The sequence below is a fragment of the Pristis pectinata genome, chromosome 6, assembly GCF_009764475.1.
Source record: "Pristis pectinata isolate sPriPec2 chromosome 6, sPriPec2.1.pri, whole genome shotgun sequence".
NCBI lineage: Eukaryota > Metazoa > Chordata > Chondrichthyes > Rhinopristiformes > Pristidae > Pristis > Pristis pectinata.
The window spans coordinates 7,789,537-7,803,823 of NC_067410.1; the positions used below are offsets into that span (position 1 = coordinate 7,789,537).

At 41.5% G+C, this 14,287-nt stretch overlaps 1 protein-coding gene across 1 annotated transcript in view; it reads left to right on the forward strand.

Annotated features, from left to right (window-relative positions):
* Positions 1 to 14,287, forward strand: part of LOC127571372 (rab GDP dissociation inhibitor alpha-like) — a 51,235-nt gene that overhangs the window by 14,703 nt on the left and 22,245 nt on the right. Inside the window, exons 2-3 of the mRNA XM_052017687.1 lie at positions 8,421 to 8,528; positions 13,060 to 13,159. Coding sequence (XP_051873647.1) covers positions 8,421 to 8,528; positions 13,060 to 13,159 — 208 coding nt within the window. The remainder of the gene's footprint in view (positions 1 to 8,420; positions 8,529 to 13,059; positions 13,160 to 14,287) is intronic.

The window sequence follows — 14,287 nt, forward strand, 5'->3', positions numbered from 1 at the left end:
AAGCATTGTAGTTTAAGGATTACAGATATCCAAGAATGGTTGTATAAGGAAAATTGTAATGAGAAATTTCTTAACCACCTCTAGTGAATATATTCTTTGTCCTCCTTGAGTTGCTTTTGTGTCCTTCACTCCCTCATTATTGTGAGCAAGCCATTGGATTTTCTAGAGCTTGTCATCTGGAATTCCTTACCCAAACCTTTCCACCTTGTTTTCTCTTTTCAACTTTCCCCAAATTTGAGAAGCTATTCAGCTGTTTTGTTCTGTTTTTGGCTCAGTGGGATGTTTTTCAAACTCTTAGCCTGAGAATCTTTTTGGAAGTGATGCTTTTGTTTTGCATTTTTTTTTAACTCAAACTTTGTAAAGTGGGTATTTGACCTGAAATATTAACTCTTTTTCTTTTTCCACAATTAAAGTCTGACCTTTTGAGTGCTTCCAGCATTTTCTATTTCTATTTCAGATATTCTGATGTTTGAAGCTTCTTGATTTTCATATAATTTTCAAACTTTTTTTAGCCAATCTCTCAATCAGCATTCATTATGGATGAGGGCTTAGCCATTTTGGACTGTGGTGATGATTTTATTCAGAAAAATGCATTATAAACCTTGGTGATTGTTTCATTGCATGACAGATAGATGGCCCGTGACCAATTTGGCAACAGTTATGATCGTCGTGACGTATAACTTGGCAACTCTTCTAATTGCCTCCCTCACTCTTTGCCCTGTTCCCCTGCCACATTAATGGCATAACCGATCTTCTGGGACAATTGTCCCAGGGAGTAAGCTGGCTCAGTTATCTCTCTGAAATATTAGTGAGGCATTTAAGGAGAAGTTTCTAGTTTCCCCCAAAACCTGAACGTTTGATGAACAACTTAATTTTAAGCATTTTGTAAGCCACGTTTCTTCAAATGAATTTCTAGTGTTTGGTGATTTAACCCTTATTGGAGCAGTAGTAAGGAACTGTTGCCTGTGACCCAACAGCTTGGAAACAGGATGGGTAAGAATATTAATCAAGAATATTACAGTATGTGTGGATTGAGCATATTGTCAAACACAAAACACACCCAGACTCAAGTCATCACTGTTCAACTGCTGTCCATCAACTATTACTGGAAATTGTCTGTATGAATGAGCATTGCAGGTGGATTGAAATGGCAATAAATCTTCTGGAAGTTGAATAGCCTGCAAACATTTCTGGTTGAAGTATTAAGGTGATTTATTGGAAAAGATGTCAGAAGGCACTTGCTTCCTTAAGAGAGGCACTCCATTTATTTGAGGGAAAAGAGGAATGTTCCTTTTTCAGAAAAGTAATCTGGTATGATGCCATTTGTCATTTTCCTTGGAAGGAATTTAGTGGTGGCAGATTATCCTTCATTCAACGAGTTGCAAAGGTCAGCACTGCAAGCAGCTGGTGTTATTAACTGCATGATAATCACATCGGCTTTTTATTTGTACTGGTTCTCAAGACCTCTGTTTGCTAAATGCAGTGACAAATAAGTCACTTGAATCTGCTCCTATTGCCTCAAGGATCTGATCTCGATGACCAAAAGGGTTTTGCCTGTTGTTTGTGTGTATTATATATAATTTATAGGTGTGTATAGCGATCGGAAAACAATTTTGATTTAATTCCTACATCTTGGGGATGGCATTAACCAGTTCTCTCTGAAAGCACTGTTCATTCTCCTTAAATCATGCCAAGTGACTGGGGTGGTGGGCAATGCAAAAAGACTGCTTTAAAACTCTCTTGGATTGGACTGAACAAAAAAAGAGAGCAACGAAGTTTGATTTGGGTTAACTGGCCTGTTTTTCACTACTGTCTTAGAGCAGAGCACTTTTCTCTTCAATGCAGTGTGAACATGTGCTTTTAATTTCAAGAAGCAGTGCCATGAAGAACCAATGCTTGATAATGAGTTCACTGAAAAAAAGTAATACATGGTTGTGAAGTGCTTTCAGATACCTGGAAGTTTTTTTAAAAAAAAACTAGAATTTGATCTTAAGGAACTCGAGATGCTTTCATCTGGATTTTTTTGTTGAGTGTATGTTTGAATTGGCTTCAGATGTTGTAAGGCACTCTGCCTTCTTTCCAAAGCTGCTTTTTGCTCTGGGTGAAGGCCACAAAGGAACATCCCAGTTTTATCAGCATGTACTTATGGTGTAATGAAGCACTTTGGCCATCGTATCCATGCTAACCATGAAGTACTTACCCAAATTAATCCCATTTACTAGCCTTTGGTCCATACTCTTCTATGCCTTTGGTGATTCAATATATTACTCAATAGATATTTCTTAAACGTTGTCAGAGTACCTGTCTCCACTACCATTTTAGGTAGTGTGTCCAAGAGTGCACCCATCTTCAGGGTGAAAAACTTCTTCCTCAGATCCCTTCTAAAACTATGCCCTCTAGTTTTAGATAACTCTGCTAGGGGGAAAACATCCCTTTGACCTATCTTATACATGCCCCTCATAATTTTGTACGTCTATCAGGTCTCTGCTCCTAGGAAGACACACCCAACCTATCCAATCTCTTCTTAGAACTGAAATGCTCCAGACCAGACAACGTCCTGGTGAATCTCCTCTGAACCCTCTTCAGTGCAGTCACTTATTTCCTATAATGTGGCAACCAGGACTGTACACAGTACTCCAGCTGTGGCCTGATCCATGTTCTAAAAGTTCAACTATAACCTTCTTGCTCTTGTATTCTATACCCTGGCTACTGAAGACCAGTATCCCCTACATTGCGCTCTCCTTGTCTACCTGTGCTGGCACCCATGGGGATCCTTGGACTTTTATACAGAGATCTGTCTGTTCCTCAATACTCCCTAGGAGCCTACCATTCATTGTTGGTCCTACCACTATTACTACCCCCAAAGTGCATCATCTCGCATTTATCAGGATTGAATTCCATCTGTCTTTGTTCTGCCCATCTTACTTGCTGATTGATGTCATCCTTTAGCCTTAGATTATCTTCCTCCCTATCTACAATATCATCACTTTGTGTGTTCTGTCTCTAATCAAACTTACTACTTTCAATTCCAAATCGTTAATGTATACAACAGGCGGTAAGGATCCCAGCACAGATCTCTGTGGTACACCACTGGCCACAGGCTTCCAATCACAGACATAACCCTGCAGTATTGCCCTCTGCCTCCTATTACCATGCCAGTTTTGGATCCAGTTTGCCAACATTTCCTGGATTCTTTGAGCTGCACTCATTATTTCACTTTTGAATGCCTTCCACGTCAGATGTAGACCTTGCTTCATATCCTGTTTTATATTAAAATCTGCCTTCCCCCAATTCAGGACCTTAAATTCTGGATCATTAGAACCATAGAAAAACTACAGCACAGAAAACAGGCCATTCGGCCCTTCTAGTCTGTGCCGAAACATTATTCGGCTAGTCCCATTTACCTGCCCCCAGCCCATACCCCTCTAGACCTCTCCCATCCATGTATCTATCCAATTTACTTTTAAAAGTTAAGAGCGAGCCCGCATTTACCACATCAGATGGCAGCCCATTCCACACTCCCACCACTCTTTGAGTGAAGAAGTTCCCTCTAATGTTCCCCCTAAACCTTTCCCCTTTCACCCTAAAGCCATGTCCTCTCATATTTATCTCTCCTAATCTAGGTGGAAAGAGCCTACTTGCATTAACCCTGTCTATGCCCCTCATTATTTTATAAACCTCTATCATATCTCCCCTCATTCTTCTCCGCTCCAAGGAATAAAGTCCTAACATGCTCAATCTTTCCTTGTAATTCAACTCCTGAAGACCCAGCAACATTCTTGTAAATCTCCTCTGCACTCTTTCAATCTTACTGACATCCTTCCTGTAGTTCGGCGACCAGAACTGCACACAATATTCTAATTTTGGTCTCACCAATGACTTGTACAACCTCACCGAAACATTCCAACTCCTATACTCAATACTTTGATTTATGAATGCCAGGATGCCAAAAGCCTTTTTTACAACCCTGTCTGCCTGTGACTCTACTTTCAAGGAATGATGTATCTGAACTCCCAAATCCCTTTGTTCCTCCGCACTCCTCAGTGCCCTACCATTTACTGTGTATGTCCTCCCTTGATTTGTCCTTCCAAAATGCAACACCTCACACTTGTCTGAATTAAATTCCATCTGCCATTTTCTGGACCATATTTCCACTTGGTCCAGATCCCTCCGCAAGCTTTGAAAGCCTTCCTCGCTGTCCACTACACCTCCAATCTTAGTGTCATCCGCAAACTTACTAATCCAATTTACCACATTATCGTCTAGGTCATTGATATATACAACAAACAACAATGGCCCCAACACAGGTCCCTGAGGCACACTACTAGTCACAGGCCTCCAATCTGAGAAACAACCATCCACAACCACTCTCTGTCTTCTCCCACACAGCCAATTTCGAATCCAGTTTACAACCTTTCCATGGATACCCATTGACTGAACCTTCTGAACTAATCTCCCATGTGGGATCTTGTCAAAGGCCTTACTAAAGTCCATGTAGACAACATCCACAGCCTTACCTTCATCTACTTTCTTAGTGACCTCCTCAAAAAAACTCCACAAGATTCATTAAACACGATCTACCATGCACAAAGCCATGCTGACTATCCTTAATCAACCATTGGCTGTCTAAATACTTATATGTCCTATCTCTCACAACACCTTCCAATAATTAAACCCACTACTGATGTCAGGCTCACTGGCCTGTAATTACCCGGTTTACTCTTCGAGCCTTTCTTAAACAATGGAATAACATGAGCTATCCTCCAGTCCTCTGGCACCGCACCCGTGGCTAAGGACATTTTAAATATATCTGCCAGGGCCCCTGCAATTTCTACACTAGTCTCTCTCAAGGTCCGAGGAAATATCTTGTCAGGCCCTGGGGATTTATCTACCTTTATTCGCTGTAAAGCATCAAGTACCTCCTCCTCTTTAATCTCTATATGTTTCATGACACTAGTGCTTGTCTCCCTTCCTTCCATATCCACGATGCCAGTTTCCTGAGTAAATACTGACGCAAAAAAACTGTTTAAGACCTCCCCCATCTCCTTATGCTCCACGCATATACGACCACTCTGATCTTCTAGGGGACCAATTCTGTCTCTTACTATCCTTTTGCTCTTAATATACCTGTAGAAACCCTTTGGGTTTACCTTCACATTATCTGCCAAAGCAGCCTCGTGTCTTCTTTTTGCCTTCCTGATTTCCTTTTTTAGTATTTTCTTACATTTCCTATACTCTTCAAGTACCTCATCTGTTCCTAGTTGCCTATACCTGCTATACACCTCTCTCTTTTTCTTAACCAGCTCACCAATATCCCTTGAAAACCAAGGTTCCCTATGCTTGTTACCCTTGCCTTTAATCCTGACAGGAATATACAAACTCTGCACTCTCAAAATTTCGTCTTTGAAGGCTTTCCATTTACTGAGCACATCCTTGCCAAAAAATAACTTATCCCAATCCACCCTACCTAGATCCTTTCTCATTTCCACAAAATTGGCCTTTCTCCAATTTAGAACCTCCACTCGAGGACCAGACCTATCCTTATCCATAATTATCTTGAAACTAATTGCATTACGGTCACTGGACCCAAAATGCTCACCTACACATACTTCTGTCACCTGACCTGCCTGGTTCCCTAATAGGAGATCAAGTATTGCATTCTTATCCCTTTCCATAACTATCTCGAAACACAGAGTTATGGTAACCATCTTCAAAATGCTTTCCATCTGACAATTCAACCACTTGCCCAGCTACATTCCCCAAGTTTACTGCCCCTTCTCTAGTAGGTCTATCTATATATTGGCTCAAAAATCATATGTATTCTTTTAAAAAATCCCTTTCCTTTGCACCTTTTTGCACTAAAGTGATTCCACTTAATGTTGAGAAGTTGAATCCATAATCTGCAGCCCTTTGTCTCCACTAACTACCTCCCTCGTCTCAGTTATCTGCACCCTTCCCTCCCCCACCTGGCTCCATCAGTCCCTCCTCACCTGGGTCCACATCTCACTTGCCAACTCCTGCCTCCTCCCTCCCCCTCACCTCTTCAAACTACTTATCTCCCCTCTGTGCTTTAAGTCCTGGTGCAAGGCCTTGACCTGAAATATCTGCAGTCCCTTTGCCTTCACAGATGCTGCTCGACCCACTGAGTTCCTCCAACAACTTCTGTTTTTGCCCATACTCCCAGGTGCTGATTAGTACTCTGTTCATCTGCCTTGCTTGTTGGACTCCTCGCAATAAAGTAGAAACAATTCTCCCATGTGCCTTAACGCGCCCACATCTTCTCTGCCTACTGCACTGACTTAGTTTTCCTTCAACGTGTGACTCCACCTCCTCATCAACAGTATGCCTACTGCGTCACATTCCTCTGTCCAATTAGTTTAACCATTCTCCCTGCCCCCAAAAGTGCTGGCAAATGTCCCTATAAGAACTTGTTGCGGTTCAGGTATACAGGTCCTACCTTCCCCAGAAACTGTCCCAGTAGTCCAGGAATCTAAAACCCTGCCTCCTACACTATCCCCCTTTAGCTGTGCATTCATCTGACCTGATGCTCACTAGCACATGGTACCAGAAGAAATCCAGAGATTACAACCTTAGAGGTCTTGTTCTTTAATCTGTGACTGAGCTCCCTCAATTCATGTTGCAGAACTTTTTTTATTAATCTGTGTAGCAAGTATTAATATGGACTGTGACCCCTAAGTTTTTAATCTTGTTTAGAATGCTTCCAGCAGTTCTGTGACATCCTTGACCAGTTATTCTCACAATGCATGCAATAGGAAGGGAAGGTAAAGATGGCTTATTTTGGGCTTTACACTCTGATAATTGACAGTGGGCAGCTCTGAGGGTGAAAGTTAAGAGCAGCACAGATGATTCCCTGCTCTGTGCCTTGCCACCTTTAATTTTGCTTCTTGCCTGGCGGAGGATTGCCCAAATAACGGCGAGCAGTTCAGTAATTTAGCCAAGGACAATGCCTGTGGTTGAGAATGAATCACATGATGGTGAGGTGGAGGCAGATAAAATAATGGACACATGGGATCCTTCTGCCAACATGGCAACTTGTAGCCTTATCACTATTTATGTTTGAATTGATTCAACAATTTTTGTTATAAGGAATGTGAGGAATCAGTTGATCAATTTCTTGTTAACTAGGCCACTTACATTTGTGTGTGAAATGCTGAAAAATGACTTCACCTTTATTTCTTCAAGTTGTGTTTGATTTAAAACAAAATCCATGAGTACTGCATTCCACATGGAGGAAAATGGAATCAAGTGGCTCACCCATCAAATTGCTTGGTTAATTTTTGCCTATGAAGTAATGATTCTGGCTGAGACTCCTGTTACAACAACAGCTAAGGGAGCTAGGGCTTTACTCTTTGGAGAGAAGGAGGGTGAGAGGAGACATGATAGAGGTGTACAAAATATTAAGAGGAATAGATGGAGTAGACAGCCAGCGCCTCTTTCCCAGGGCACCAATACTCAATACAAAAGAGCATGGCTTTAAAGTAATGGGCGGGAAGTTCAAGGGAGATATCAGAGGAAGGTTTTTTACCCAGAGAGTGGTTGGGGCATGGAATGCGCTGCCTGGGGCAGTGGTGGAGGCAGGTACATTGGTCAAATTCAAGAGATTACGAGATAAGCATATGGAGGAATTTAAGATAGAGGAATATGTGGGAGGAAGGGGTTAGATAGTCTTAGGTGAGGTTTAAATGTCGGCACAACATTGTGGGCCGAAGGGCCTGTATTGTGCTGTACTCTTCTGTGTTCTATATTCAGATTTTTGGACAGGCTTGAACTTTAGGGGTAAGGGTGAGAGGGCTTTTGGAAGTTATTTTGCCGACAGAGAAGCTTCCATTGAACAACAAAAGGGAAAGTGATCTGAGTACGAGTGACACTGACCCTTATTACCATTGTGCACATTAGCAAGTCTTGTGCTTCAGTGCAGTATGCTTTGCAGCTGCTCTCTTTTGACTAATGTATAATTGAGATTGAGTGTAAGATATCTTTGCATTCTTCTTTGGATAATGATAATGTCAATTCTTCACCCTTGGAGAGAGATTAATTTTGTTCCTTTGTGATGATAAAGCAATATAGTCACATAATAATAGGCTGAATATCTTCCAGTTTTTCCTGTGTGCACTCATGATTTCAGCTGTTGGACAATTGTTCTCCTGGCGATCAAGCTTTGTTTTGATGCTGGCTGAGGAAACAATTAGTTACACTTCAAGTTGTTACTTGGGTGATTTTCATAGCTTAAAAAAAATCTGTACTTGAACAAGTAATTGAATGGAAAGTGCTTTGCACTGTGCTGAAGATGTGATGGAACCAAATTTTTTCAGTCGTATTATTATTTTGTGCTTTTGTCTCTCTCCTGTCTATATTCAACTTAAGCAGATGTTTGATCCCAATTTCTGTTTGTTTTACAGGAATGTATCTTGTCTGGAATCATGTCAGTGAACGGGAAAAAGGTGCTGCATATGGACAAAAATTCCTACTATGGAGGGGAAAGTGCTTCAATAACACCTTTGGAGGAAGTAAGGAGATTTCTTTTTGTCTCTTTAAAAGGATTTTTTTTTAAAGTGGTAATAATAAACCTGGGAACATCTGTTTGGGTAAATAACTACCTTGCTCTTTAGCGACTGCCGTATTAGTGCCATTTAGGGTCACAGTAAAGGCAACCCCTGTGTTACGGCCATTTGGGTTACTGAAATTCGCCCCGTAGAAAATTCACAAATCGTTTACCCAAAAATCCAAGGTACGGAATTTATGTTTGGGGGGGGGGGGATTAAATAAACACAAAATGCAAAAGAAACAATAAATGCAGATAATGTAGCTTTTCTATTTTAGTGCAGCAAGTTAATTTTGCTGTCCAGCAGTTTGCCCCCCACTCCCCCCGCCCCGACTCCCAAGAGTTTTCCATATTATTTATCCTCCGGATAACCACGGCAGCACCAGGCAAGGTTAACTGGAAGCTGTAAGCCTAAACGACTACTGTTATTGTTGTGAGTTATATCATTAAACTAACTTACCTATATTTGATAGGTGTTTAACAGTATATGTCTCCATTCAAACTGAAAGCTGGAAGGTGATAAGCATCTGCAGTCACTTGTGTATCCAAACAGTCGTTGGCCCTTTAAGAGATTTACTTTGGAAACTGCTAAGTGTCTCCCCCCCCCCCCCCCCCCCCCCCCCCCCCCACCAAAGCCATGAACCAGCAGCTGTGGTATTCATCATTACTGCTGAGAGAGAAATATCCTGTAGGAACGCACTTATAACGTGAGATTCAGTGGGAAATTGGGTTTTGTGTTACAGAAAATCATGATATGGATGGTTTTCTGGGAACGCAACCCCTCATTGACATGGGTCTCCTGTACAGAAATACATTCAGTCTCATGAGTCCATGCCAGCTCCTGGTAGAGTAGTGTATTCATTCAGGTTTTCCCCACATGGGTAACTGCTGATCATCTTCTTTCAAGTGCCTATCTCCTTGCCTTCTGAAAGCCCTGACTGACTATATTTCCAATCCCCTTAAAGGTGGTGAGTTCTAAATCAAAACTGTTTAGAACAAAAAATGCATTTCAATGCAAAGTGTCATCGTGCTGCTCAACTCTAGTAGTTAGTGTTGTGCCTGTTCAAGAACTGTATAGTGAAAGGAAAGTAGCTGTTTTTGAACTTGGTCATGTCATAGACCTTCGCAGACAATTTAATCCTTATTCCAGCTACCTTTTTGAGGAGCAGATCTATAAACGTGTGTCAGTTCTGTGTTCCCTGCTCATCTGTTTCTGCATGCTAATTATGAGCGAGGTGTCTCCCTCTTACATTTGCATGGCTGGATTTCTCCATACTGACTTTAACAGTCATGCGAAGTCCTTTCTGAAATTCCAACTTTGCTTTTCCCTTTCAGATGCCTGTGCCTTTTGACAAAGGTGTTCATTAATTTACATTATTAGGCAGTTTCTACATGAAAATGACATTCCACTCAGTTTCCCAGCATTGCAGTGCTCCTTTAAATCAGTATCTTTACATTAAAGTACCACCTCTTGTCAGCTTGCTTTTTGACCTGAGCAATATATGATGGACAAGGTCCAAGTTAGGATCTTGTCAAGCCTTGCCCTTTGCAAAGCATTTAAATGTCCCTCAAACTGAATGGTTGGTTAGTTGGGAAGGGAAAAGATTAGGTCAACAGGATATGTGGGAGGCTAATCCATTACAAGAGTCATGCATGAACTTTTAATAGAGCAGAACCGAGTTGGGCTTTCTCTTATATGTGTTCTTAGTTTCTATGCTGCTTTGTGTGCCTGAAATGTCAATATATCCTAAGATTTTGATTTTAGTTTCCAGTGCAACTGGATCCTTAACTTACTAACCAACAGACTGCAATCAGTGAGGACAGGCAGCAACACCTCCAGCACAATTATTCTCAACACTGGTGCCCCACAAGGCTGCATCCTCAGCCCCCTACTCTACTTCCTATACACTCAAGACTGCATGGCCAGATTCTACACTAACTCCATCTATAAGTTTGCAGATGATACCACCGTAGTTGGCCGTATCTCAAACAACAATGAGTCAGGAGATAGAGAGCCTAGTAACATGGTTTCATGACAACAACCTTTCCCTCAATGTCAGCAAAACAAATCTGCTGGTCATTGACTTCAGGAAAGGGGGCGGTGTGGACACAGCTCAGAACATCAGAAACCAGCCTCCCCTCCATGGACTCTGTCTACACTTCTCGCTGCCTTGGTAAAGCACCCAGCGTAATCAGAGACCCCACCTATCCCGGATGTGCTCCCTTCTCTCCCCTCCCATCGGGCAGAAGCTACAAAAGCCTGAAAGCACGTACCACCAGGCTCATGGACAGCTTTTATCCCGTTGTTATAAGACTATTGAATGGTTCCCTAGTACGATAAGATAGACTCTTGACCTCACAATCTACCTTGTTGTGACCTTGCACCTTACTGTCTACCTGCACTGTACTTCCTCTGTACTGTAACACTTTATTCTGCACTCTGTTATTGTTTGTACCTTATACTACTTCAATGCACTGTTGTAATAAATTGATCTGTATGGATATTATACAAGACAAGTTTTTCATGTACATCGGTACATAAGACAATAATAAAGCAATTTACCAGCTGAGCGATTCTCCCTGATCAAAAGAAGTTTTAGACTTTTAAGGACGATTACTTTTATTTTCATTATGGGGGCAGGAGAATGAGCAAAGCTGGTGATGTGGGTTAAAGAAAGGTTCCTCTAAAGAATGTGAATGCACCATTTAGACCTTTATAAAGCTGCACTGCCATTCATTAAGATAGTGGGTCATCTCTGACCCCTGCTCACTAATGCTATGTTGATTGATTATTTTTTGTTGGATCTTAACTCTGATTACCCTCAGTGCAGGAGCAAAACCAACCTGTTAAGGTGGCAAGACATAGAAAAGGCTTGTGAGTTCCCAGGATCCCTGGCCCTTTTAACTGGAGGCATAGCATACAAAACAAGTGCTAAACCGTTATTAAATCAGTGGTTAGGGCTGAGCTGGAGACTGATTCTGAGCAATACACATTTTGGAAAGATGCCAAGACATTGGAGAAGGTGCAGAGGAGTTGTGCTAGAAAGGTACCAATGATAAGAGCCTTCACTTACCTGGTAAGACTGAGTAAGCTGGGAGTTTTTTCTCATTTGTAGCAGTGAAAGATGAGAAGAAATTTGCTAGTCATTAGAAGTTATGACGTGCATTGATAGTGTAGGAAGGCTAATAACCAGAATATACAGACATCAGGTAATTGACAAAACAGCCAGAAGAGAGATGAGATTTTCTTTTATGCAGTGAATTGCCGTGCTGTTGAGGTTGAAGAGGCTGTGGAAACTGATCAAAATTTCAAAAGGGAATGAAGCATTGCAGGGCTGGGACATAAGGGTTGGTTGTGGGGGGGGGGGGGGCGGGGGTGGCGGGGTGAGGAATGGGAAGGGGCGTGAAATTAAAGTTACACAGGACCTTCAGCCCAACTCATCCATGCTGACCAAGTTTCCCGCCAAATTTGGTGTCATCCGCAGACTTAATGACCATGTTAACAACGTTGTCATCCAAAACCCAGCACCAATCCCTGTGGCACCCTACTGGTCACAGGCCTCCAACAACTCTCCACTACCATCCTCTGACTCCTTTGCCCAAGCCAATTTTCTATCCAATTGGCTAGCTCACCCTGGGTCCCATGTGATCCAACCTTCTAAATCAGCCCACAGTGCGGGTCCTTGTCAAAAGAATTAATAAAATAAAGAATCCTAAATTATGAAGGGAAAATTTAAAAATTAGATGGATCATTCCTAAAGCCAGTGGAATCTTTCTGTGCTGCTTTATTTTTTGATACAACTTCAATTACTATTTGCAGGAAAGAATCTCAAATGTGTTCTGCTAAATTGGAACTGTTTTTAATACATCTGTTGTTCTTCTTCCTCTTCTATTCATGACCGCCTGGACTTAATTGAAGTGCACATAATGGTACAGTTGAGGGTGCATTATTGTCACTTGTACCGATATACAGTGGAAAAACTTGTCTTGCATACCGTTCATACAGATCAATTCATTACACAGGTCATGGTTCTGTTGTGATGGCAGCCATGTTTGAGTGATAATACTTTCACTTTTACAGCAGAATGTTTAGGGTCGAGACCACAACCTGGACTGGGCACTCCAGAGTGTGTCGAGAGCTTTGCACAGTTTGAGGTGCTGTCTTTCACATGTTTAACTGAGGGCCCTCTCAGGTGAACACCAATTGTTGTCCCTCAACCAACATGACAAAAGAGAACTTGTCACATTCAAAGTTGTTGTTGGTGGAACCTTTCTATGAACAACATTGGGTGCTGCATTTCCTGCTTTGCAGTCAGGGTTATATTTAATTGTAAGGCATTTTCTGAGTCCTGAGTTTAGTTTCAGTAATTCTTCAAAGCATATTTGTGGAGTTAACCTCAAAATGGAGTTGCTGGCTTTGGTGCAAAACAAGGAAGCAACATAGCATTTGATATAAGAAGGTACCAAGAAAAACTAAATATGTTCTCTTCCTTTAGCTGTTTAAAAGGTTCAAAGTTGCTGGTGGTCCTCCAGAATCTATGGGAAGAGGCAGAGACTGGAATGTTGATCTGATACCCAAATTCCTTATGGCAAATGGTAATAACATTTTATTAACTTTTTAAATATAATTCAGAGCTTAAATTAAAATCCATCCTACCATAAAAACCAGTGAAGAGCACATTGACTTGGAATACTGTCACAGGTATGGCTGGCTAAATCTGTTGCACACTCTTTCTGCTACAACCCCCAATCCCAGTCTGTGGAGTGTGTCTGTGTGGAGGGGGTGTCATGTGAGATGTAATATTCTCTTAGTGATTCGGGACAAAACTGAAATGTACAGTATAATTATTCTTGAGTACACAACTCGAATCTCATAATTTGAGGTCACACTTTTGCAGCAGAGGGAAGTGTCTCAGCTTTAGAGGATGTTTACTGATTTGGAATTTGTTACTGGGCAGCGAATGTAGGAATTAGGAGTAGGATTAGACCACCCAGCCCCACTGGCCTTCTCCTTTATTTAATAAGATTATGGCTGATCTGATTGTGACTGCAACTCTGAAATCCTGTTGACCCAGAGTAACCTTTCACTCCTTTGCTTACCAAGAATTTATTCACCTCTGCCTTTTTAAAAAAAAATTCATGGATTGTGCTTCCACTGTCCTTTGAGGAAGAGACTTCCAAAGACTTTTTAACCCTTGTGGACAAAAAAAGTTGCTTTGTCTTTGTCTTAAATAGATGACGACTTATTTTAAAAAGGTGAGCCCTAGTTCTGGATTCTCTTGCAAGAGGGAACATCTGATGAACGTCCATCCTATCAAGAACCCAAAGGCTTTTGTGTGTTTGATCAAGTCACCTCCCACTTCTCTAAACTCCAGCAGATGTCCTTACCATGTCCAACTCTTCCTTGTAAGACACCCTACCCATTCCAGGGATTCGTCTGGTAAACCTCCTGTGATCCGCTTCCAGTGCGCTAACATCCATCCTTAAATAAGGAGACCAACAGTGCTCAGGAGACAGTACTCCAGTGCACTATATAACAAAAACATAACCTACCCACTTGTATATTCATTAACATTGTATTAGCTTTCCTAAAAATACTTGCTGTGTCTGCACACTAGCCTTTTGCAAGCCATGAACTAGGATGTTCTGATGTTGTGACAAATATCTAAGTATCCCTCTGCATTTGAGAGCTCTGCAATCTCTCACTGTTTAATAACAAAGGGA